The sequence below is a fragment of the Poromitra crassiceps genome (assembly GCF_964638095.1).
Source record: "Poromitra crassiceps genome assembly, chromosome: 3".
Classification (NCBI taxonomy): domain Eukaryota; kingdom Metazoa; phylum Chordata; class Actinopteri; order Beryciformes; family Melamphaidae; genus Poromitra; species Poromitra crassiceps.
This window is the reverse complement of record NC_139625.1, coordinates 79,180,306-79,204,806: the sequence shown is the minus strand read 5'-3', so window position 1 is coordinate 79,204,806 and position 24,501 is coordinate 79,180,306. Positions and strand designations below refer to the sequence as shown.

Below are 24,501 nucleotides of genomic sequence, written 5' to 3'. Positions count from 1 at the left end.
GGGCAGATGATCTGCGGTCGAAGCAGAACATCCATCGGGCCGAAACGAGTAGAGCCGACTGGTGACGAGCTGTGCAGGGCAGTAAAATGTGGTGGAAATGAGCCATAAGACCCTGTACACACCTGCTATCAACATGTGTCTTGGCCCTGTTCAGACCCGGTCCCTGGCCAATCCCATGGTGTCATGCGTGGTAACATGCGGTGATCTGATCACAAGTGGACAGCTCTGAGTATGTCAGTTAACACCTGACGGGAATTGAGATCCGATACTCCAGACCCATGTGGAGACGCTTTCTAATGCCAGGTGTGAACTGACCTACTTAGAGCTGTCCACTTGTGATCGCCTCATGTTAATACCAGGGCTGAACAGGGTGACCACTTGTGATCAGATCTCACTCCCCCGCTCTATATGCAAATAAGCACGTATGTTCCGTCTCTTCTGTTTGCAAATATAGAATGCCATGTTGTATTTAACCAGCGGGAGGCAGCAATGCCCTAAATCATTGGTTCCCAAACTGTGGTCCGCGGACCACTGGTGGGTCCGCGGGGCTCCACCTGGTGGTCCGCCAGAGAATTGCAAAACAATTCAAAATAACTGAACAGACAACAGTTTTTACATACACATAATGCATAATGATGTCATTAACTGAGCCAGGATTCCCTTTGTTATGCAGAGGAGGTCAGTAGAGTAGGTGGTCCTTAATGCCTCCTAGGTCATATTGCTGTTCAGACACACATGGGAATCTAGCCACATGTGGCCCAGGCCACCTCTGAAGGTGGTTTGAGGGAATCAGATCTCAATGCGCATTGGGTGCGTTTAGACCTGTACTTTACTGAGATCAGAGCGCCAAAGAGGCCGTTATTGAAAATAAACATTTCTTCTTAATTAACTTGCCTGATTAAATAAAGGTTGATGATGATGATGATGATGAAAGATCAGAACTGGGCCGTTTAAATGCCAGGTTTGAACGGGGTCTAAGTTCCTCTGGCAAGGCATTCCAGAGTCTGTAGGGCCTTGACAGCAAAAGCTCTGTCACCTCTAGTTATCAACCTTGACGTGGTCTATTCCTTGGCAGGTTCCGCTTTCTTGTTGTTTACATGAGGCTGTTGGCGCACAAAGGAGTATGTACTTCCCCTTACACAGAGGCCGTCAGTTGACTAGGCAGTCCTTCACACACACACATAGAATGTGGCCACATGCGGTCCAGACCACTTTCGAATGTGGTCTGTACGATCAGATTTCAATGCATCTTGAGCGCGTTTCACACCTGCACTTATAGCTATCCACCTGTGATTGGATCACCCACACTGCAGCCTGTTAAGACCCAGAGTGAGCTCGCTCCATGCCACAAGCTACTACCAATACAAACTTTGTCAATTTTCTGTTATTCTGTTATTTTATTATTCTGTTCTCAATGATGGTCCCCGGACCTCATGTCGAGAACCACCGAGTAGATGAATAAGTGACTTGAGTGTTGTGTCTTGTTCTGTCTGACAGGCTGAGCGAGCTGCAAATCCTGACCCAGGCCCGGCCTACAGACCCGGGGGCGGGGCCGAGCCGCTGCCTGCCTCCATGGAGCTGGAGTTCTCCTCGCTGCACTCCGGCCTGACACACGCCCGCGCCAATGGCAAAATGCTGGTGAGGGGAGAGAGGGGGCGAGAGAGGGGCGGGGGGCGGGGCTTCAGAGTGAGCGGGGCACTTTCATTAGAACTGTGCACACTTCTTTTCACATGCTGCATCCCATTATAAGCCAGAGGTTGGAAATTGAAATGGCGTGTCATCTCAGAATTCTGAGTTGGAAACTCAGGTATGATTTCTCCACCCCTAGTTGCTCCCAGCTCGTCATTTGACGTCATTTCAACATAGCCACCCGCATCGTATATGGTGAATAAAATAAGATTGTATGAATTTAAAAAATAATTGCCACATACATTTTTTTTTAAGTTGGTATGCTTTCAGACCAATCAGCATACCAATAAGTAGTTGGTTAAACCCATACAATTAAACGTTAATGTTGCTATTAGCTGTTAGCTGTCTAATAGCTTGACTTGACTGTCTAATAACTTGAAGCTCAAACGGGCGTAGGTCGGAGATGACACGTTTCCCACCTGTGACACCTTTGTCCAGCTGAGCAGTCCTGACTCTATAGAGTACAACAGCGGTGACATCATCACCTGGCATGAGGGGTTTCACAGACTAGTGGACTATTCAAACCACTAGTGGGCACTGTGCATCGTAGTAGACTAATCATCTGTGGTTTGAGCACGGTGCAGTAACAAAGCAGTGGCAGTGCATCTGCAGCAGATACAGTGGGGGGCGCTGTTGGTCTTTGTTGTTGTAGTTGTTGAGGTCATGTGTGCCTTTACACTGTGCAGAGGCAGACAGAAGCCGTGTTGGGAATGGTTCACTCATTCACTCACTCACTATTCCCCATGTAGTGTTTATCATATATTGAACTATATGTAGTGTTGATCATATATTGAACTATATGTAGTGTTTATCATATATTGAACTATATGTAGTGTTTATCATATATTGAACTATATGTAGCGTTTATCATATATTGAACTATATGGGGAACGATCATACGAGTTTCAGACACTACCTCACTCTTCTCCTTTGGTAAACATGACAGCATTGCATTGTGGTATATGGGATCAATCAATTGTAGGGTACGCTTTTCATCAGAAATTGCTCTGCATTGTGGGTATTTTACGGTGGACTATATAGTGAATCAAAATTAACAGTTGAGAATTCAGACACTAGTATAAAATGGCAAACACACTGTATAGTCCACTAGAGACATGGCTGTACATCCCAGTGTGAAATACTTTACCACAGCAGATCAAAGCCTCAGCTACAAATGTATGTAAGGCTAACCTTAAGTACAACAACAGTACCAGCTCTTTGCATAACCATTTAAATCTACTAGGGATGTCCCGATCACCTTTTTTTGCCTCCGAGTCCGAGCCATATGATTTTGAGTATCTGCCGATACCGAGTCCCGAACCGATATTTCTGCAATGCATTGCACAAAGAAGAGGACTATCCATTCCACATAAAATGGAGTCGTTTTAGAATCAGTAAATAGGTATATTTTGTAAGATAAAACTCTGAGAGAGAAATTACTTAGGCCCATGGTTCCCAAACTGGGGTATGCGTACCCCTAGGGGTACATTGAGGTACTACAGGGGGTACTTGAGAGAAAGGGTAAAATGGAGAAAATATAATAAATCATGAAAATAAAAGAAATGTTAAAATAAATCTGCTCAGGAGGCACTAATTGCAACTTTTTCCACTCGATTTCTTATTTTGTAATGTTATATTCTTCAAAAGGTGAGTTCTCATTCATATATGCTATAGTTTTCTCTTGCAGTTTCCTAAGCAAAATGTTGTAGTCAGGTAAAGGGGGTACTTTGATTCAGAAATCAGGGAAAGGGGGTACTGAAGCCAGAAATGTTTGGGACCCACTGACCTCTCTGGCTCTCTCTGGACACGGCTGGTATTCATTTGCATGCGGCGTTTCACTGGCTGTCTGCTATTGTTTCGAGTTTCGCCCAATGAGCCACATCAATAGAATTAAGCGTGCTTGCTAGATGGGGGCGGGGTGCATGCTCTGTTTACAAGTGAGACAACATGGAGAGTCACTGAGGACAGTCTGTGTGGATTAAAATGATTGAAACTTTATCTGTGAGACGAGAGCAGTCCGGCCACTTCATCTGATAACATGGAGGAACGACAGATTTTATTCACAAGACAGACGGAATGCAGACAACAAAAAGACACATGTTCGTTATGGGAACTTTACTGATGATGCAGGCAGTGCAGAACACTTCTGGCTTTTCTTCCTAGTCCGACTCCTAGGTGAGTTTAATCATGATCCCTAACGAACGTTACGTCTTGTTTCTGTTTTAGCCACTGTGCGACCATCTAGTTATGGTTGCACATGTGTTTTTGTATGTTTTATCGCGTTCTGATCAGTTCTGATGTGTGGCTAGTCGAACACTAAACAAAGAGTATGGAAGGAAAGAAGCGACAATTGACAAGAGAACCGTGGCCATTTTGGCGCCGCAGACAACAGGACAATAGCACAGAGAGGTTTGTTGCGCCCCAAAATGGCCGATCTCTTGTGCGCTGTTGCAATGGATTAGTTGTCGCTTCTTATCAATGCTCACTCCCCACTACTAAAGTTAAAACTGCGTGTGTTGCTGCGCAAGAAGGCTCGTGTTTACGATGAATAAGACAAATTGCAATGATAAAATAAATGACAGATTGTTTATTTGGATGACTGAAATGTGAGAATTGCCATATTTGTTTTGTGACGTTTTTATACATAAAAATCCGATCTCTTCCCCCCGATTCCGGATCAGTTGAAAATCACGTGATCGGCCCCGATTTCCGATCACGTGATCGGATCGGGACAACCCTAAAATCTACATCTGTTGGTAGCTTATGGCTACGGCTAGCAGCAGCAATGTTAGCGAGAAGCGCAAACAGTGAACAAAGTTGCCATCAGCGTTGACGTTGTCCCTGCTCCACAGAGCGTGTTGACTTTTCAATGGTTCACCAGAAAATAATCAGTTGAACTTTTATTGCAATGAGGGAGAACGCACGCGTCAGCCATTAAACCCAATAATTGGTTTGTGTTCCTTGTCCTGTATATTTTAATACACCACGTGTTTTCCAAAGTATTTTCAGAGTGTGTGTGTGCGTGCGTGCGTGTGTGTGTCTGTGCGTGCATGCGCACGTGTGTGTGTGTGTGTGTGTGTGTGTATACTGTATGTGTGAAATATTTTACCCATATTTTGAAGCTCCAATGGGCTGTAAAGATGGTTAAATATGAACAAAGCAGCAACAAATCAAACACTTGCAAAGCGTTGTGATAAGGCGTCCATTAAACATTTTGGACAGCGGCCTGCTGAGTGTCTCGTGAAAATACCAAATTGTTGCCACGGCAACAACATGGGAAAGTTCACCGCACCGCACTGCCAAGTTGTAGTTTTCTGTCCAAGGCAAGCTCTGGAGTGACAGGTCGCCCACGTCCCTTTAACGAGCAATTAAGACTCTGCATGCTGGGTTCAGCTAGAGGGCCAGCGAGGGGAGGGGCAGAGGGGTGAAGCAGTGGTTCTCAAAGTGTGCTCCGAGGACCCCCAGGGCTCCTTGAGGGGGTTCCAGGGGGGCCCCAGCAAAAAGGGGAATCATTTATTTTCACTGTAATTCCATCCATAAGTACAGTAACATAGTGACAGAATGCATGACTGTTTCGGTCATTCCCTTTCATACACTTGCATACATATACAGTAGATGGCGTTCGGCGCGATCCCAGTGCCATGGCACAGAAGTAAAGCAATGTACTGTTGTGAGAGGGGCCAGCAGCAAAGCATTTAGCAGGAATACAAAAACCAATTAACATTTAGACAATTCACTTTTCTTTCTGTCTGTCTCTCTAGATCACTGAAAATGACATCGTCCTTCCTCTGAAAGGTAACTGTCTTTTTGCCTAGTTGGTGTATTTCGTTGTTTTATTTTGATATTGTAAATAAACAAAGAAAATCAAACGTGATTTCTACATTTGAAGGTTTATTGTGCATTCCATTTGTAATGGGAACTAGGAATATCCCAGTTGAGTGATGGCAAACCTGAGTTGACCGTGTTCCAGTAAAACATTTGGGAAATGAGCCAGGTTAGCTCTAGCCAGGCTAGTCATAGTTAGCAATAGGGATGTCAATTTTCGGTTAATTTCACTTTCGATTAACCGACGCTAATAATCGATTAACCTATCGGTTAATTCATAATTTTTTAATATTAAAAAAAAAAAAAAAAAAATTTTTTTTTTTTTTTTTTGTCTATTTACTCAATGAACTCATGCCCAAACAAGGCGTGTCTATTTAGATGCTGAAATGTTAATGCTTTTTGTGTTAGAATTTCTAACACAAAAAGCATTAACAAGCATTAACAAAAAGCATCAACATTTCCACACAAATTCTTTTTGTGTTAGAATTTCTAACACAAAAAGCATTAACATTTCAGCATCTAAATAGACACGCCTTGTTTGGGCATGAGCTCATTGAGTAAATAGACCAAAAAAAAAAAAAAAAAAAAAAAAAAATTTTTTTTTTTTTTTTTTTTTTTTTTTAATATTAACTGATAGACCGACAGCAATAACCGAACAACGACGTTAGCGACGGTTAATCGATTAACGGTTAACCGTTGACATCCCTAGTTAGCAATAACAGTTCATAAATACTGTGTGTGTGTGACTGATTTAATGATACACAAATAAGACAGAGATGCAGCTTTCACTACTGTTGAAGTGTGGAGCTGCCATCTTGGATTTTGAGGTCGGGGCGAGATCGAGGTACGAAATCCGAGGGCAGAAGTGACGTTACAGGGGGCGTTCCCGACCTTTGAACCACTGTCTCTCTCTCTCTGTCTCTCTCTCTGTGTCTCTCTGTCTCTCCCTCTTCCAGGCTCTCAGGACTTGGGGTGGGACTCATGTGACGTGACCTTGGTGGCGTGTCAGGTTCGGGGTTACGGCGTGTGGGATGGGGGCGTGGCCGCGGGCGGAGCCCTGCTGAAGGACTGGTTAGGCCCCGCCCCCTCATTGCTCTTCCTGTGGGTGACGGAGTCCCAGGCCAAGCTGCTGCAGACTGAGCTTTCTGCCCTGCAGCCACACACAGCTCACACAGGTAACCTCACCACTTTAGTTACCTAGCCTGTATCTGTTGGAGTTGTGTCACATGTAGGGCTGTATATTGTCAACAATCTCGCGTTGGAGCATCCGGGTAGTGCAGCGGTAGATTCCCTGTCTACCAACACGAGGGTCACAGGTTCGACCCCCCGCGTTACCTCCGGCTTGGTCAGGCTTACCTTCAGGCACAATTGGCCGTGTCTGCAAGTGGGAAGTCGGTGGGGTATGAGTCCTGGTCGCTGAACTAGCGCCGCCTCTGGTCGGTCGGGTTGCGTGTCGGGTGGGAGGGGAACTGAGGGGAATAGTGACATTTTCTCACATGCTACATCCTGCCAAAAAAAGTGAGGACCCAGATGGAAAGTGAGCGAGGAGTGCCCCCCCCACCCCCCCACCCCACCCCCCCGCCACCTGGCTTCACAGGTGAAACAACAACAACAATAAATACAATTATAATTTGCCAGGTGATTTTTTTCTTATGTGTTGTTGTAATACCCATGTTGGCCACAAGAGTGCAGCACTACCCCATGTTCTAAATGGGAATAAAAGCATTCATGTTTTCTTCCAGGTGAGTTTCATTGTCTCCACAAGCTACATGTAAGGTACATAATAGAGTGGGTTACTGGCACACCATCAAATTAACCTGGCAAGAAAGAAAAAACACCTGGGAAAACCTTTTCTCACCTGACATAAACACAAGAGAGAAAACTATTTAGATCACACCTAGAACATGGATCGCAACATTTTTCACACACACACACACACACACACACACACACACACACACACACACACACACACACACACACACACACACACACACACACACACGCAAGCAAGCAAGCAAAGCTGTCATAAGTACTGTAATGTTTTGGCAAACACAACCAACCAACCAAGCACCCACCCACCCACACACACAGACACACACACATGCAGTTTCCATCACTACACACTTTCCTTACACAGAGTTGTTGTTGAAAGTTTTGGCTGAAACTCAGGAACAGACCTCTCACTCTGCCACCAGCTCAGTTTCTATGAGCAACACAATCAATCAACAATTAGTGAGCAAGCAATCGTCAGTATCGGCCAATAAAGTCTTTAAAGTCAAGCTGAAATTGCATTCTAGAGTATTTAACTTCCTTATCGTGACGTGTTTCCGAGTGAAACGTTGATATTAGCGGGCATTAACGGTGGCTGTCTCCTCACAGCTAGAAGTTCCTGGGTTCGATTCCCGCCTGGGATGCTGTGAGTGATGAGGGTGTGTCCCCCCATTGTCCTCAGTGCCTACAACCCAGGTGGGCTATCTTGTTGAAAGGGCCTTTCTGTGTGGAGTTTGCATGTTCTCCCCGTGCTCCCTGGGGTTCCTCCATATATAACTCCCCGCTAAAAACATGCAGAAGATCGTCGTCTGACCAGCGGCGGTTGGAAGAAGTTGGTCCCCGGGCGCTTCACTGCAGCTGCCCACCGCTCCTGGTCCTGGCCTGAACCATGGAGGAGGACGAGCCAGGATGGGTCAAACGTGGAGGACAAATTTCACGGCGTCTTCAAAGCATGTGTGTGTGTGTGTACTGGCTGCCGTGCAAGTGTGTGTATGCCACGATGGTGTTTGTGACAGAATAAAGATTGGGTTTGTCCGTCCGGTTTAATCTTTAATCTCTTAGGGTGTATTCACACCTATCTCGTTTGGAGCAGTTGTTCCGAAACAGAGAGCATTTTCCCCCTTGGTGCGGTTCGTTTGGGGGAGTGTGAACACAGCAATCGCACTCGGATGCGGGACGAAACAAGCGGGCCGAGATCGGTCCGCTTTAAACAAACTCTGGTGCGGTTCGTTTGTGGTGAGAACGTGATCTGACCTCGATCCGCCACAACTGCAGGAAACTGCACATTTTTGGATAAACCAGCTGCCGTAGTCAGCTGCGCTGTGCGTAATGGCCTGAAGAACGAGCATTTTTCATTCAGATCCTGTTTTGGCGACTTGTGACTTGCATGGATAAACTTTGGGGGATTTTTGGATCATCACATCAGCAGTTTGAACTCAATCAACTTACCTCTGGTCTCCATTCAATAAATGAAAACAAGTCGTGGTAATCAGAGCCAGCCTTCTTTGTGATAAGATTGTCTGGTTCAATCAGACAATCAGACTGATTGCATGTCTTCCTCGAAATGTCCGTAGGCTATTATTACATTATTTATTAATATTTTATTCCTGACAGGACAGGTGTTCATATAGCCTATGTGTAGACTAATCCTCTGAAGTCTCCGTGATAGTAATAGCAGATCAAAGTTGTGAGGGTCTTAACTTCTATCTCCAAATTCCCCATAGCCTAAATAGCCTACATAAATACATAAATAAATAACTTTCTCCCCCTCTCTCGCTCTATCTCTCTCCCGATTTCTCTCTCTCTCTCTCCTGGCACGGGGCACGCCCGACGTAGCCTACAATGTAGGTCTAACAAAACGCATTCTTCTAATCATATAGGAAAATCTCTGGGAATTATTTTTTCCATCCCGAGAGGCTATTAGCCTACCGGAGTGTCTCCTTGCCAATCCAGGAGGCTTGGCAATACTATTTGGACCGTTTGATTTGTGGCTGTGTGAACACAAACAAACCAAGGCACAAATGCAACAATTGTATCAATTAAGTACCTGAATCGGAACAAAGCAAACGACCTACAGGTGTGAATACACCCTTAATCTTTAGGTGGGTCTAGAGACTGGGAGGAATTTGATTGGACAACAGGCCGCTAGAGAGGAGGGACAAAACGTTTTGGGAGTTTGATTGGACCGTTGCAAAGTGGGTGCATCACTAGCGTCGGATCAAACCAATATGGAGTCTGACAGCGATTAATTGTATGCTATTCATTCAGTTGTGAAGCACTATTCCATCCACCCCTCATCTCCCCTGTTACCAGAGCAGGTAGGCGTAACGTTAACCCTCAAGCTACCGGAGGCGAGGGAGAGGACGACTCCTGGAAGTATGGCTGTATATGTCTGTGCCTCCCCGCCCCCCTGCAGAAAAATCAGCTAAACAGTTAGTAGACGGACAAGCCCGTCTTTTATTGTCACACGAACACACCCAACACATGCATGCGGCCACAAACACACACTCATGCTGATGGTGGCCGGTGAAATTTGTCCTCTGCATTTAACCCATCCAGGCTTGTCCTTCCCTCCGGGGGGCAGGCCAGGAGCAGTGGTCGCTATTTCTTTCCAGCGCCCGGGGACCAACTTTGGATGTCGTCGTCACTGGTCTGATGACGATCTTCTGCATGTTTTTAGTGGGGGGGTTATGTACGGAGGAGCACGGGGAGAACATGCAAACTCCACACAGAAAGGCCCTTTCGACGAGATAACCCACCTGGGCAGTAGGCACTGAAGATATGGGGGGAACACAACCCCAGCGTCCCAGGCGAGAATCGAACTCAGGACCTTCTAGCTGTGAGGTGACAGCGCTACCGACTGCGCCACCATACCCCCAGCTAGTTAACGTTAGCTCTGTGTCAACATCGTACCACACAGTTGCCGGAGAATGACAGTTCGAGATTGACAGCTGTCATGTCATGATAGTATTGGTTGAAATTTAATAGCACATGCCGACAGCACACTGTAGATTTCATTATGAATAAAGACAACATGGTTGAACTTTGACGTGAAAAACAAAAGAAATTGGATTTTTGTGAAATTCTTTGGCATACGTTGTTATATAGGTGAACTCAATGAACAGGGATGTGAACTAAAATAGTTAAAAAGGCATTTTTCATTTTAGCTCGACTTTAAAATGAATTATCGGCATCCGCCCGAAAAGAGCATTTCTTCTTCTTTTTTAAATATTTTATTTAAATTTTTTAAGAACAATGCAGACAAAACAAATGAACATGCTCAGACACAGGAAAAAAACATATTTCATCAGCATTCAACATCACAACGCGACCACCAGCCGCATAAGGTGCCCATCGGTCATGTCCGTCAACCACAGTTGGAAAGAAGGTGAAGAGGAGGACTTCCATTCCTTTAGAATTAGTTTTTTGGCAACACTTGTCCCCTGTGTCAGAGAATGTTGCACCGCTGTAGGGAAGTTCAGAGTGGACTCAGAGCAGCCAAAGATGGCGAGTTCTCGAAACGAGCATTTCGATATGACAGGCCGTTAAAATGACGCTTTAATTATGCCAAAATATGGCATGTTTTACATAACCCAAGTTGAAGTAGTTTTTTTTTTTTTTTTGCCCAGTGAATGTGTTATTTTTGAAAAGCATTGTATTTTTGTCTGCATCTACCAGTGGGCCGTCACCATAATAGTAGCATAATAATGTGTTATAATGTGTTACAGGATAGACATTATGTTCTCTGAAATTGTGTGGGAAAATCTGTGCATATATCTGTATCGGCAAAAAGAGTTGGAAAATATCAAATTTTGTGCAGCCCTAATGGCGAGTGTCGAGTGATTGCTCTTCTCAAACAGATGCTCTTTGTGCCCTGCTGTCCAGAAAGAGGCTGTTCTGAATGTAAGGTTTAGTGGAGCTGTGAAGCTTCATGGAAAATGAACTTCTGACAAGTCCTCGTGCTGGGCAGGGACCACGCGGCCAATCAGACACCTTCTCCCGAGCCACTGGCCAATCACGGCGAATCTGGGATGGATTTCGCACTTATTGATGAAGGCTTTCAGACCATGCAGAGAGGGAAACCGGCGATGCTTCCAGAGAATGTCACGGGAGGAAGGATGTAGAGGCTTCAACTCAAACACACAGAATATGTGGCTCTACTGAGGAAGAGGAGAGTGTTTTTGTGCATGAAATGGCTCAATGTGTCTCTTATCTACCAGGATAGATGGGTGGGGTTGTTGACGAGAAGCTAGCCTCAGTCAGAACTGATCTTCTACCTTCGATTCTCTCGTTGGAGTCTGTGGCTTGTTGTTTTTCCTCTTCAGTGCTGTACTACTACGTCATATTGTTGATCTGATTGGTTGAACTTAGACTGTGATCAACAGGTGGTTCATCCAATCACCTGTCAGGTATTTTTTTGAAAGTGCCTACCCTTTTCTAAAACTTACAAAGACGACCTCCCAGACGGTTCTCTGTAACAAACCCCACAATCGACATGTCAATCACTGGACAGGCGGCCTGTCAATCACCAGGCAAACAACCATGTGTTGTATCCGTTATATCTCATTAATGACACAAGTCTTTTTAAAATCTCCACATAGACACACATTAGAAGCTGTCAAATTAGCTGCTGAGGACCAAAACCTGTTGTATTGTTTTTATATTATACATATAAATACATGATATTATAAAGATCGATGTTTGTGTTTGCTCTCCTCAGGTGAGTGGTGCTGCTTCCTCCTGCTGGTGTTATCAGAGCAGCTTGTGGAGCTGCAGGCTGCTCTCCTCTCCTCCATGCTGGACACAGAGCAGTTCACACAGGCTGGCTCCTCCTCTGGGATTGGCTCTCCTCTGAGCTGGGCTGATGGTCTGATGCTCCTCCACACTGCACCTCCTCCTCTGGAGCAGCACCTTCTCAGCCTGCTGCGACACACCCCGGTGAGACCACCAAGATTCTTAGTCCACCTAGTTTTTCATTGGTCAGGGGAAAAAAGCAATATGTCCATATGGCTACTTAGTATGCAGAAGTATATCATTCTGCATAATAAGTAGCCATGTGGTTTCACAGGAAGCGGCCTGTTGAACCTCGCGTTTTTATCCTTTTGATAGTGGGAAGCGGCGTGGGAAAGCGTTGATGAGCCTGTTGCCAGCCAGCGTGGCTGGTCGGTTTGAAATTGTACCAGCCATGCACATTTGTTTACCAGGCAGGCATATTTTGTTACCCCACTTTTGTGTGTCTGTCTAACAACTAATTAATGGCCAATGAGAGGGAGGGTGTTTACTATAATGAAAAATGTGAAAATGGAAAAGACTGTGAAACTCAATTACTCTAAAAATGGTCTACTTCCACCAATAAAATGTGATTACAAAAAATTATCCAGCAGTGCAGTTTTCTTCAGATTTTTGTGGAAATCAAACCCACGTCATCACAGAAGCTTCCTAGGTGACTTAGCAGTTAATTTATCAGTGAACATCAAACACACAAACTTCAGTAGTAACTCCAAATACAGTAGGTTGAAAGCAAGAGTGGATACACAAGAGGGAGTGCTGTTGTACTAGATATCGTCACAGCTGTGATTTGGTCATATTCAGTCGTCATTTGTAAAAACTCGCACAGAGCCAATCAAGGACTTTATGATTTCACCTACCCCTGGGTTGGTCCCGCCTACATGACTTAACCCTTTAGTGGTTGTATTTGAAACCTTTTTGACAAGAATTTATCCTTTTCATTGGGTGAAAAAAATATAATATATCTCCCGTGATGACGAGTCAACTACTTTCTTATTTGTTGACTACAAAAATGCAGCAGCCAGGTGACCTTCTCTCTGTTTTCTCTATAGGAGAAGTCCAGTCAGGTGAAGAGCAGCTCTAGAAGCAGGAAGTCCTACCTCCAGTCTTCCTGTCTGCAGAGTCTTCCCAGCAGGTAAGCCTGAGCCTCCACACCTCCAAAACACTCCAGCACACTGCCAGACTGCAGACTGAGCCTCCACACCTCCAAAACACTCCAGCACACTGCCACACTGCAGACTGAGCCTCCACACCTCCAAAACACTCCAGCACATGGCCAGACTGAGCCTCCACACCTCCAAAACACTCCAGCACACTGCCAGACTGCAGACTGAGACTATACCACACCTCCAAAACACTCCAGCACACTGCCAGACTGCAGACTGAGACTATACCACACCTCCAAAACACTCCAGCACACTGCCAGACTGAGACTGAGCCTCCACACCTCCAAAACACTCCAGCAAACTGCCACACTGCAGACTGAGACTTCCACACCTCCAAAACACTCCAGCACACTGCCACACTGCAGACTGCAGACTGAGCCTCCACACCTCCAAAACACTCCAGCACACTGCCACACTGCAGACTGAGCCTCCACACCTCCAAAACACTCCAGCACACTGCCACACTGCAGACTGCAGACTGAGCCCCACACCTCCAAAACACTCCAGCACACTGCCACACTGCAGACTGAGCCTCCACACCTCCAAAACACTCCAGCACACTGCCACACTGCAGACTGAGCCTCCACACCTCCAAAACACTCCAGCACACTGCCAGCCTGCAGACTGAGCCTCCACACCTCCAAAACACTCCAGCACACTGCCAGCCTGCAGACTGAGCCTCCACACCTCCAAAACACTCCAGCACACTGCCAGCCTGCAGACTGAGCCTCCACACCTCCAAAACACTCCAGCACACTGCCAGCCTGCAGACTGCAGACTGAGCCTCCACACCTCCAAAACACTCCAGCACACTGCCAGACTGCAGACTGAGACTGAGCCTCCACACCTCCAAAACACTCCAGCACACTGCCAGACTGCAGACTGAGACTGAGCCTCCACACCTCCAAAACACTCCAGCAAACTGCCAGACTGCAGACTGAGACTTCCACACCTCCAAAACACTCCAGCACACTGCCAGACTGCAGACTGAGACTATACCACCAGCTCCTTCAACCCAAACCTCTTATCAGAGGAAAGTAGCTGTACGCTCATAACCAGTCTGGGAAATCACCACAAGCAAAAAAGTTAGGTAGATGTTTGTCTCTGGTAAAGTAGTCTAATCTACAGGTGACTAAATGACCATTTGGGGTCTTGTTCTGTTTTAAACATCTCGGGCGCAGCTAATCTAGGGAGACAAGGTTCTTACACAAGTCTAGAAAAGTTTATTTGATCATTTCCATGTCTTCAAAAGTCCAGAAAAGTATGGGCGTTATCACACGAGAAGCATCACTACAGGCACAGCTTCTTGATGTGCCCGGGTTAAAGACCACTAATATCAGATTTTCATATTAATCCAAAAAGGTTCATAGTGTCTATAATTTACTTAGGTTTTCTTCTATATCAGACACAGGTTTTTGTTCCTACCTGACATGTTTCGACGGCAAGACTTCCGTCTTCATCAGAGGTGTCACTAGATGGTGTGTGACGTGTCTTAAACAGCTGATGTTGTTTACAGAGGCATGATCGTCCTGTCAGATTTGACAGGACGACCACGCCCCCCGCTGCCATGCCAAAGTCATCCGCACCCATGACAACAAACACCAGCGCTTGATTATGGAGGCAGTGGAGATCAGGAAGCGGGCGCAAACGACGATGAACCGGGACGAGGGGGCTTACATGCTTTCCACCACCTGGAGCAGCGTTCTCAAACGGCGAAATGACAGCGGGGGGTGTGGTCGTCCTGTCAAATCTGACAGGACGATCACACCTCTGTAAACAACATCAGCTGTTTAAGACACGTCACTCACCATCTTGTGACACCTCTGAAGAAGACGGAAGTCTTGCCGTCGAAACATGTCAGGTAGGAACAAAAACCTGTGTCTGATATAGAAGAAAACCTAACGATCTAAGATTTTCATATTGTTTTCCTCTGTCCCATCCTTCTCACCACATCACACAGCATCAAAACAGGAAGGAAAGTCACCTTCTGCTTGATTTGATTGGCTACCTGGCCCAACTGACATTGACAAGCGGTGTGACTCCGCACCCTGCGTTGAAAAGTTGACACTATTTTAACTTTTATGTGTCCCTAAAAACGTCCAGGGAAAAAAAAATGACACAAAACAATGGTTCTGGTGGCGACGCGTCTCTAGCGATGCTTCTTGGTGTAGTCGCCCCCTACATGTATGTTGTATGTGAATTTGAACTTGATGAATAACCTTCAGCTTTCGAGAGATACGGTCTAGTTTAGACACAGACGGTCTCGTTTAGACATAATATAGACGTCTATATTAGTGAATAGAGCCTCATTTCAAAATCCCAAGCTTTTCCAGACCTCATTTACTTCAATGTAGTGACTGTTCTCTGTGTGTGTCAGGCTGATCCAGTACCCAGCTCCTCCCTGTAGAGGCAGCATCACAGTGACCAAGGAGGACCTGGCCTGTCTGGACCGAGGAGAGTACCTCAATGACGTCATCATCGACTTCTACCTCAAGTCAGAGTCCAACACAACACACACTTTTATTTCCAGATACAGCACTGTACACTGACTTTATTAGGTGGTAGCACTGCTGCTAGTAAGCTACAAAATATCAGTAGCAGAAAGAAACATTTAGTAGCACACACAGGTGGTGGTTAAACACATGCTTTATTGGTCATAATTAATTTGGTCATATAGATAGGGATGGGTATATTAAGATTTTAACCGTAGCCTACTACTAGTTACTGATACTGCTTATCGATCTGGTACTTTAACGGTATTCTTATCGGTTATTTTTGTTAAATTAAGATCAGAAATGGCTTTATTTAACAAAACCGTTGCAAAACCTTTAAATGGGTGTGTTCATAAATTCAGTCTGACCATTTGATCTCCGATCAAAGCACTCTGGACAGGGCGTCAACAGATTTTACTCACAAAATATAATTACACTATCCAGTATCCAGCATTAACATTTATGTTAATAGATAGAAGAAAAGTCAAGGTAACGCGATCCTACAAAGAGCTGTTCAAACATAATTCCCAACCAGCCATAGACGAAGCTAAGAAGGATCTCAGCCGCTGGTCAACTCTCCCATTATCTCTGGCTGGCCGCATTAACTCAATTAAGATGGTTATTTTACCCAAATATTTATATCTGTTCCAGACAATTCCAATTTTCTTACCAAAATCATACTTTAAAGACTTAGATAAAAACATAAGTACATTAATTAGGAATAAGACCATACCACGCGTTCGCAAAGCTGTGTTGGAGAGGTGCAAAGCAAACCGGGGTCTAGCGCTGCCAAATTTTTTATTTTATTATTGGGCAGCCAACATCCAAAAAATAAAGATCTGGTATAAGTCCTTTGTAAGTGGAGATGGCCCAATTTGGTCTCGTATGGAAAAGCAGGCGTGTTCACCAATCTCCCCGGCTTCTATGTTGTGTGCTCCGCTGCCAATGACTGTAGGTGTCCATACGGATAATCCTATTGTGAGAGGTACCCTACGCATATGGACCCAATTTCGTAAACATTTTGGGCATACGCAAGCCCTGGAGTCCATGCCTCTTACCTTGAACCCCCTTTTTAAACCTTCTTTGACAGATACAGCATTTCAGTTCTGGGTTGATAAGGGAATACGTTGTGTGGAGGACCTTTTCATTGATGGGACGTTTGGTTCCTTTGATCATTTTGTTAAAAAGTACAACTTACCACAGTCTCACTTTTACAGGTACCTACAAATTCGCGATTTCACCCGCACACATTTCTCAACATTCCCATCTAAACCTCTGGCTTGCCCATTTGATGATTATCTGAAACTTAATCCCTATTTACCAAGCTGCGTATCAAATTTATATTGTATGATTCAAGAAATGGAAGACTATTCGCTGCACCACCTGAAAGTACAGTGGGAGGAAGACTTGGACACAGAGCTCTCTGACGAAATCTGGAAAAATGCTATCAGTAAAATACATAAATCTTCTGTCTGTATCAGACATGGTGTGTTACAGTTTAAGATACTCCACCACTTACACCTTTGTAAAGCCAAACTGGCCCGGATATATCCTGGCTCAGACCCAAATTGCATCAGATGCCATCCGTTTCCGGGTACTCTAGGCCACACGTTTTGGACTTGCCCAAAATTGTACACATTCTGGTCAGACATTTTTAATACATTCTCATATATATGTCAAAAACAGATTGACCCAGATCCAATTACTGCAATATTTGGGGTTGCCCCTAGCAACAGTGGGATATCCAGACATCAATCAGATCTAATGGCCTTTTCAACATTACTAGCTCGCCGGCTTATTCTTTTTAGCTGGAAATCGCCCACACCTCCATCACACTCACGCTGGATTCGTGAGGTAATGTCATTTCTTAAACTAGAAAAAGTCAGATGCACAGTCCAGGGTTCTCTGGAAAAGTTTGAAATGACTTGGCACCCCTTCTTAGATTATTACCATAAGGAATTTGACGCAAGAACTTTAGATTAGTAGCCCCTAACAGCTCTACTCTACCCTCTTCCCACCCCACTCTTGTTCTTTCCTTGTCTCTATTATTATTATTATTATTATTATTTTTTTTGTTTGTTTGTTTGTTTGTTTGTTTGTTTTACACTTGGTTGTCATTGCATCACAATTATTCAGGAGATTGTATACGTGTATGACATCATGCAACCTTGCACCTATTTTGTATTGTCTGTCTTCTACTTCTACTTTTCTTGTTTGTATTGTTTAAAAACGAATAAAAACAATTTGAAGAAGAAAATAGATTTTGTTACATGGTGATGAGCCCAGCTAAATAAATTAACTCTCTGTGGTAAATATAATATCCACGCTCGCTGTCTACCTTGGCGGCTGCGTCAGACTGAGAACATTTAAATGAAAAAGCTGGACCATCATGTATGTATCTTCATGGTGGAGAGGAGGAAAAAAGGCAAAATATGGACATAATCACAAGTTGAGGCAAATAATATCTTCTCTTGTAACGCGAAACACCGATGTTGTTATCAGTTTATTAGCCGGCAGGAAAATTCACACACTGTGGCAACAAGCCTAATACCCATCGAATAAGTCAGTAATAATTGCAGCTGTAACGTTTCTATAATAATTCAAAGGTAATAATTGCCAAACAAAAAAGCCAATCACTGTATTTTTACTCTCAGCAATTACTATGTGCTTATTTGCATATGGGGCGGGGAAGTGAGATCTGATCAAAAGAAGCATTCATCGAGACACATTCTAATGCCAGGTGTGAACAGACTTAGAGCTGACCCCTTGTGATCGGATCACTCAAGATGCATGTTAATACCAGGTTTGAACAGGCCCTTTTGAGCTTTTTTTTCTAAGTGTGAATGTGTGCTGCTGAGTCCTTATCTTAAAAATGCTTTTATTTTCAAGTGAATGCGTGCTGACTCCTCTCTCCTGCAGGTTTCTCCTGCTGGAGGCAGCAGATGGCCCTGTAGCGGAACGATGTCACGTCTTCAGCAGCTTCTTCTACAAACAGCTGAGCAGACAGCGAGCCGTGGGAGAGGAGGAGCCATCTGTCCCGTAAGAAACTCTTACGTCAGATTAAAGACACTCCTGAGCCGTGTTGGGAATGGTTCACTCATTCACTCAGTCACTCACTATTCCCCATGAACTATTATGTAGTGTTTATCATATCGTGAACTATATGTAGTGTTTATCGCATAGTGAACTATATGTAGTGTTTATCATATCGTGAACTATATGTAGTGTTTATCATATCGTGAACTATATGTAGTGTTTATCGCATAGTGAACTATATGTAGTGTTTATCATATCGTGAACTATATGTAGTGTTTATCATATCGTGAACTATATGTAGTGTTTATCGCATAGTGAACTATATGTAGTGTTTATCATATCGTGAACTATATGTAGTCCGAGGAGTCTGGCGCCGCAGGTCTCCATAACTGGGATAAACCCTCCCCTGCTCTACTCTGCTCTCCCATTGGAGCGACTGTTCCGGTCGCTGCCGGATGTCCACTCCCGGCTTATTACAAGCTCTGTCATTGGCTCTGACCATGTCAATCAGAGCGGCTTCCGCTCCCTCCTCCCTGTGTGTCGCTGTAAATAGTGCCCTGCCACCGCAGTGAAAACAACAACGCTAACTAGATAGAAAGCCAACGGCAGAAACCTACACGCTAGCTCGTTGCTACCAGGTTGCTACACGCTGAAAACGGCAAGTTGGATTGTTGGAAACTATTTTCCAAGGGCACTGCCGCTAAGCGCCGGCCATCACAATCCCACTATGGAGACCTGCGGCGCCAGACTCCTCGGACGGAAGGCAGAGGAGTCTGGCCAGCGAGACTACTATTTCTGTAATAGGGACCGGTTTCCAACAGTGCTTTGGTCTGTTTCAAAACTTTCTAATTGTCTAATGGCTTTTAAACCAAAACATGTGGAGGACCGGCTGTGGCTCAGGAGGTAGAGGGCGCGTCCACCAACCAGAAGCTCGGTGGTTCGATCCCCGGCTCCTCCAGTCCGCATGTTGAAGTGTCCTTGGGCAAGACACTGAACCCCAAATTGCTCCTGATGGCTGTGCCAGCACCCTGCGTGGCAGCTGGCCGCCTTCGGTCCATTTACCATTTACCACAGGACAGTCCTGTACCTTCATTTGGAGCGGTGGTTGTGGTTCCCACCCTTTTTTGGCTCCAGTACCCGACTACAACATTTGGCTTAGAAAACTGCAAGAGAAAACTATCCACCTTATTTCTAGATGCCTTATGCCTTATGACAAGCAACTTTTTTTCCGAATTTTAACGAGGAAATGCGCAAGCTGACTTGACCTCCATGCCAAATTTCAGCCTCTTTTTGTGGACCAACCAACTGACAGAGCGACCTATACAGGTGCTGGCCACCGCTAAAAATAAGGCTGTGATCACATGCTGTAAAAATGTAGACCTCAAATTAATTCATTTAACATATTTTAATACTTTTCAAGGGCTATTCAGATTCATTATTCAGGGCTATTCTCTGTCTGCTGGTTTTCCTTGCAGTGATCGTCACATGCGGCACCAGAGGGTGAAGACCTGGACCCGCCATGTTGACATCTTCACCAAAGACTTCCTGTTTGTGCCTGTCAACCAAGCGTAAGACCTACTGTATCTCTACATTCATACAAAGCACTCACGCGGGAAAACACTACTGTATGACGTCCTATAGGAGTTTTCACAGCATTTTGCAACACGTACAGCAGTCCAACTGCTTGACGACACATGCTCTAGCTTCCAGCACGTGTTAAGCAACTTGTTTACCGAAGAAAACACCGGGAAAAAGAAGTGCCAACATCCTGTCCCCTAGCATGGTAGAAGCATGACAGGAAGGATTTCAGGTTAAATTCAGGAGGGAAACTCGGACGTCACCATCCTGTCAGCTTCTCATGCAATGGAAACTAGGGGTGCACAGATCGATCGGCACGCAATCTGTATCGGCCGATTTTGACCCAAATATGCGATCGGCTGATTGCCGATATTTCTTTATATTAAAAATAATAATAATAATAATAAAAATAATTTAAAAAAAATCGATCTCTGGACATATGAATCGATATCAAAGGATTAAAATAAAAATCTATAAAAAATCGGAGAATCTATCACTAATCAGGCTTTCCAATGATATAAAATACAATACCAATTGGTATTATTAAAGGGGAGAAATAATCGACCGAAATTACGTTTCCAAACTTTTTTTGAGGAGTTTATATATCGGTGATCGGTAATCGGTGATCGGTCGATGATCGGTTGGGCAGATATTTCCCATAGGCGATCGGTGACCGGAGGCAAAAAACGTGATCGGTGCACCCCTAATGGAAACGTTGTTCATTCCTCCAGTAAATAGGATGACCTTTAGATACACCTTGGGAACGGGAGGTAATAGTCCTCTCAGCTCATAGATAGAACCCTTTGGCTCAGAGCCAGAAAGCTAACGTTATGCTACCAAGTTCCAAAGTCAATAACATTGCGTACAGTTGACAAACGGTAAATATAATTTGACGGTATGTGTTTACAAGACAAGCTAGCTATCCAGCCATGTTATTTTCCTCAAATCAATATCAAGGTTTTCACGAACAATGAGATAGGCTCTGTCGGCCTGAAGTAGCGAGTTGAATAACGTTAGTGGATGGGACGTCAGATGATCGCTTATGTGATACACATGTATCAAGTTCAGAGGGTGTGTTTCTTGCAGTTAGTGCACACCTGCCGGCCAATCAGAAAAGAGGATTCACCCAGACCATGGTACAAGAATACAATGTTCTATAACCAACTCATGTAAACATCATGTAAATACCAGGTAACAGTGCTTATAGGATTCTTCTCATTAGAATTTGACCTGACAAAGATCCACCATGGATTGATACAGTCATGAAATAAAGTAAAGTCATACTTCAGTGTCCAGGTTCGACTTTTCACCAGCCATTAGAAACATTGCCTCAAAACGGATCACTCTGAGCCTGGAACCCAGCAGAAAAGCAGTTCTACTGTACAGTACAGTGGAGGGGTTTGGTTCCAAAGCAGCAACGCTGGAGGAAACCATGACCTCATCCCTCTCTCTGTCCCCAGATAGCAGAGTATCGCTAACGGCGCTAACTGCAGTCAGTCCGTGTGTGTTCCCATTCAAGTCAATGAGGAAACACACGTTCCCCCCCCCCTGGCTGATGAGGTCACCCACACGGAGCCCGGGGTTTCCCGGTGGCTCAGACGTTGCCTGTTATGTGAGTTTGATCCACTGCCTCAGTGCTGCCCCCAGCAGGCTGAGGTTAAGACCACTTCCTCTACAATCACTTCTCCAGACGTCCATCTCCCTGAAATAGATCTTTACTGTTGTTTCAGTCTGGATCGGGATCAGTTGATTCCACTCAAATCCTTCACCAGGGGTCATACGAGGTCCCTACTGTGCTTAAAGCCCCCCTCCAGTCAGTTCTGCGTACCTGTTTCACTGTTGGTGTTATGAAAACATACATGTGCATGCGCTGTATCAATGGGCAGTGGTGGCCCAATGGTTAGAGAAGCGAGCTTGTGACCGGAAGGTCGTCTGTTCAATCCCCGGGACCGGCAGGATAAATCTGGGTGGGGAAAGTGAGAAAGGCAGCACTTGCCCCTCCCTCATTACCACCACTGAGGTGCCCTTGAGCAAGGCCCTTATCCCAAACCACTCCAGTGGAGCTGATCAGTGGCCAGCAGATCAGACTGTGGTTGTACTGGTCAGCTTCCAGGTATGAATGTGAACAGGGCACTCCTGAAAAAGAGAGCATTGCTCTCAGTGAGACTCCCCCTGTATAAATAAAGGTAAAAAAAAAATATATATATATATATATATATATATATATATATATATATATATATATATATATATATATATATCTATATCAATGCACGTCACTATTTGTGAAAAAGAGCTGACATTGATAAGAACCAAATCCTAATAGTTGGTTCCAATGCAACACAATGATTGCAGGCGCTGTTGTAAAAGAAGCAGACCCACGTCTCCTCTTGTCTTCAGTAAACTCTTTGTCTGCGATAAAACAGAAGTGGCGGCCATACTGTTTCTGGTCATATCTCTGTGAAAAACGTTCTTTTAGAAGCCACAGTATCGCTTATTGTCAACAAATCAAACAACGAAACAAAACACATATCAAAGCTGATGGACTTTATGGAAAGTGCGCGACTCGAACTGGTTAAAAGTGACTGTCGTGGCGTTTTGAGCCTGGTGAACACTTAGTTAGCATACATACAACGTCGTAGATAACAACTAGCTAATGGCAGAGGGTATCTACTGTAAATATTGTATTATCTGTCTATCATACGTCACTCCTCAAACCATTATAATGTCTGACATCATCACCCGTTTTTACCAACAGCTTATTTTTATGACTTTGAAAATAATGTTATTTGTCAAGAAAATACACTGGTGAACACTGTGGCTAATCAGGAGAGGAGGGAAAAACAGTAACACATGTGTTGGAGGAGCATGGTGCTAGTCTACGGTTCTCCACCGATCGGCAGAGGGTGGAGCAGCGACCGGGGCACAGCAGGGGGGGAAATTGTCCAAGTACAATTGGGGAGAAAACGGGGGGGAAATCAGAAGAAAAGAAAAAAACAAGCCCAGGTCCTCATATCCAACTTCTGAATCCGAATGCCTGAATGCTCGAGTCCAAGTCCAGGTCTGAGTCATCAGTGCTCAAGTCCAAGTCAAGTCACAAGTCCTGAAAATGAGTCCAGGACTCGGACTTGAGTCTGAGAACTACAACATTGTTGGTTAGTGCACACATGTCCTGACCAGGCTTTACCTCTCTCCTCCTCCACATGTCCTGACCAGTCTTTACCTCTCTCCTCCTCAGAGCTCACTGGTACCTGGTGGTGATCTGCTTCCCAGGCCTGGAGGACAGTCAGTACGAGGAGTGGCCGGGCCCACCGGACGCCTTTGGACCGCCTGCAGACGCCCCGCTCTCACGCTCCGCCTCCCAGGCCTCTGCAGGTGCGTCTCGACGTGTTCACGCCTAGCACATGCTTCCTCCGATACATGTCCAGTCGTCAGCCGCTTCTTTTCACCTGACAGCGAGGGGTTTGAGCAGCAGGACGTAGCGCGTGGGAGGATCACACTATTCGAACCAGGACTCAGACTCCACCGGCTTCCCACCCGCAGACACGGCCAATTGTGTCTGTAGGAACGTCTGACCAAGCCGGAAGTAGCGCTGCGCTTAACCCAGCCCTAGTCTCCGCGGTGGTAGGAGAGTGCTTTTACCTCGACACTACCCAGACGCCCTCCCTCGGCAGGTGCGTCTTGACGTGTTCGCCCGTGAATTCTTGACCTAAATTCTCCTCAATAAAAGCGTGTTTGTTGGCAGCCTGTGTCTCTCTCTCGGGCTCCGTGATGTTTAATGGACCTCCTGTAATTGTCACCAGGGATGTTTGCATGTTGTGTTTACCCCCTGGCCGTCAGGCCAACACGCTTTTACCGCCCCAGTTGTTGAGTTGTTGTGAGAGGTTTGTTTTGGGGGGGGTTGTGTTCGGTGTGTTTGCCCAGTGCTCATTAAAACATTGGGCATTGTTAAAATGTTGGATGCAGCACGTACGGGAATCAACCTTCACACCCAAAAACTGAGGATTAAGTTCTCTGGCCTCCTCCGAATGACACTAAGCTCATACAGTTGGTGTTAAACAGATCTTGTTACCTGGGGAAAACTTGCATATATATATATATATTAGGGCTGTCAGCGTTAACGCGTTAATCGCGCGTTAACTATCGTTCCTATT

General features: G+C 45.1%; 1 protein-coding gene across 2 annotated transcripts in view; it reads left to right on the top strand.

Moving 5' to 3' along the window:
* The window catches only part of LOC310773714 (sentrin-specific protease 7-like), a 54,941-nt gene that overhangs the window by 23,930 nt on the left and 6,510 nt on the right, over nt 1-24,501 (top strand). For both annotated transcript variants that reach the window (XR_014552554.1, XM_083633647.1), the window contains exons 10-18: nt 1,498-1,638; nt 5,451-5,484; nt 6,471-6,689; nt 12,008-12,225; nt 13,128-13,210; nt 15,619-15,735; nt 18,653-18,772; nt 20,245-20,337; nt 23,586-23,722. Coding sequence is in view for 1 of the 2 variants with exons in the window: in XM_083633647.1 (XP_083489773.1) it covers nt 1,498-1,638; nt 5,451-5,484; nt 6,471-6,689; nt 12,008-12,225; nt 13,128-13,210; nt 15,619-15,735; nt 18,653-18,772; nt 20,245-20,337; nt 23,586-23,722 (1,162 nt within the window). In the remaining variant the exon portion in view is untranslated. The remainder of the gene's footprint in view (nt 1-1,497; nt 1,639-5,450; nt 5,485-6,470; nt 6,690-12,007; nt 12,226-13,127; nt 13,211-15,618; nt 15,736-18,652; nt 18,773-20,244; nt 20,338-23,585; nt 23,723-24,501) is intronic.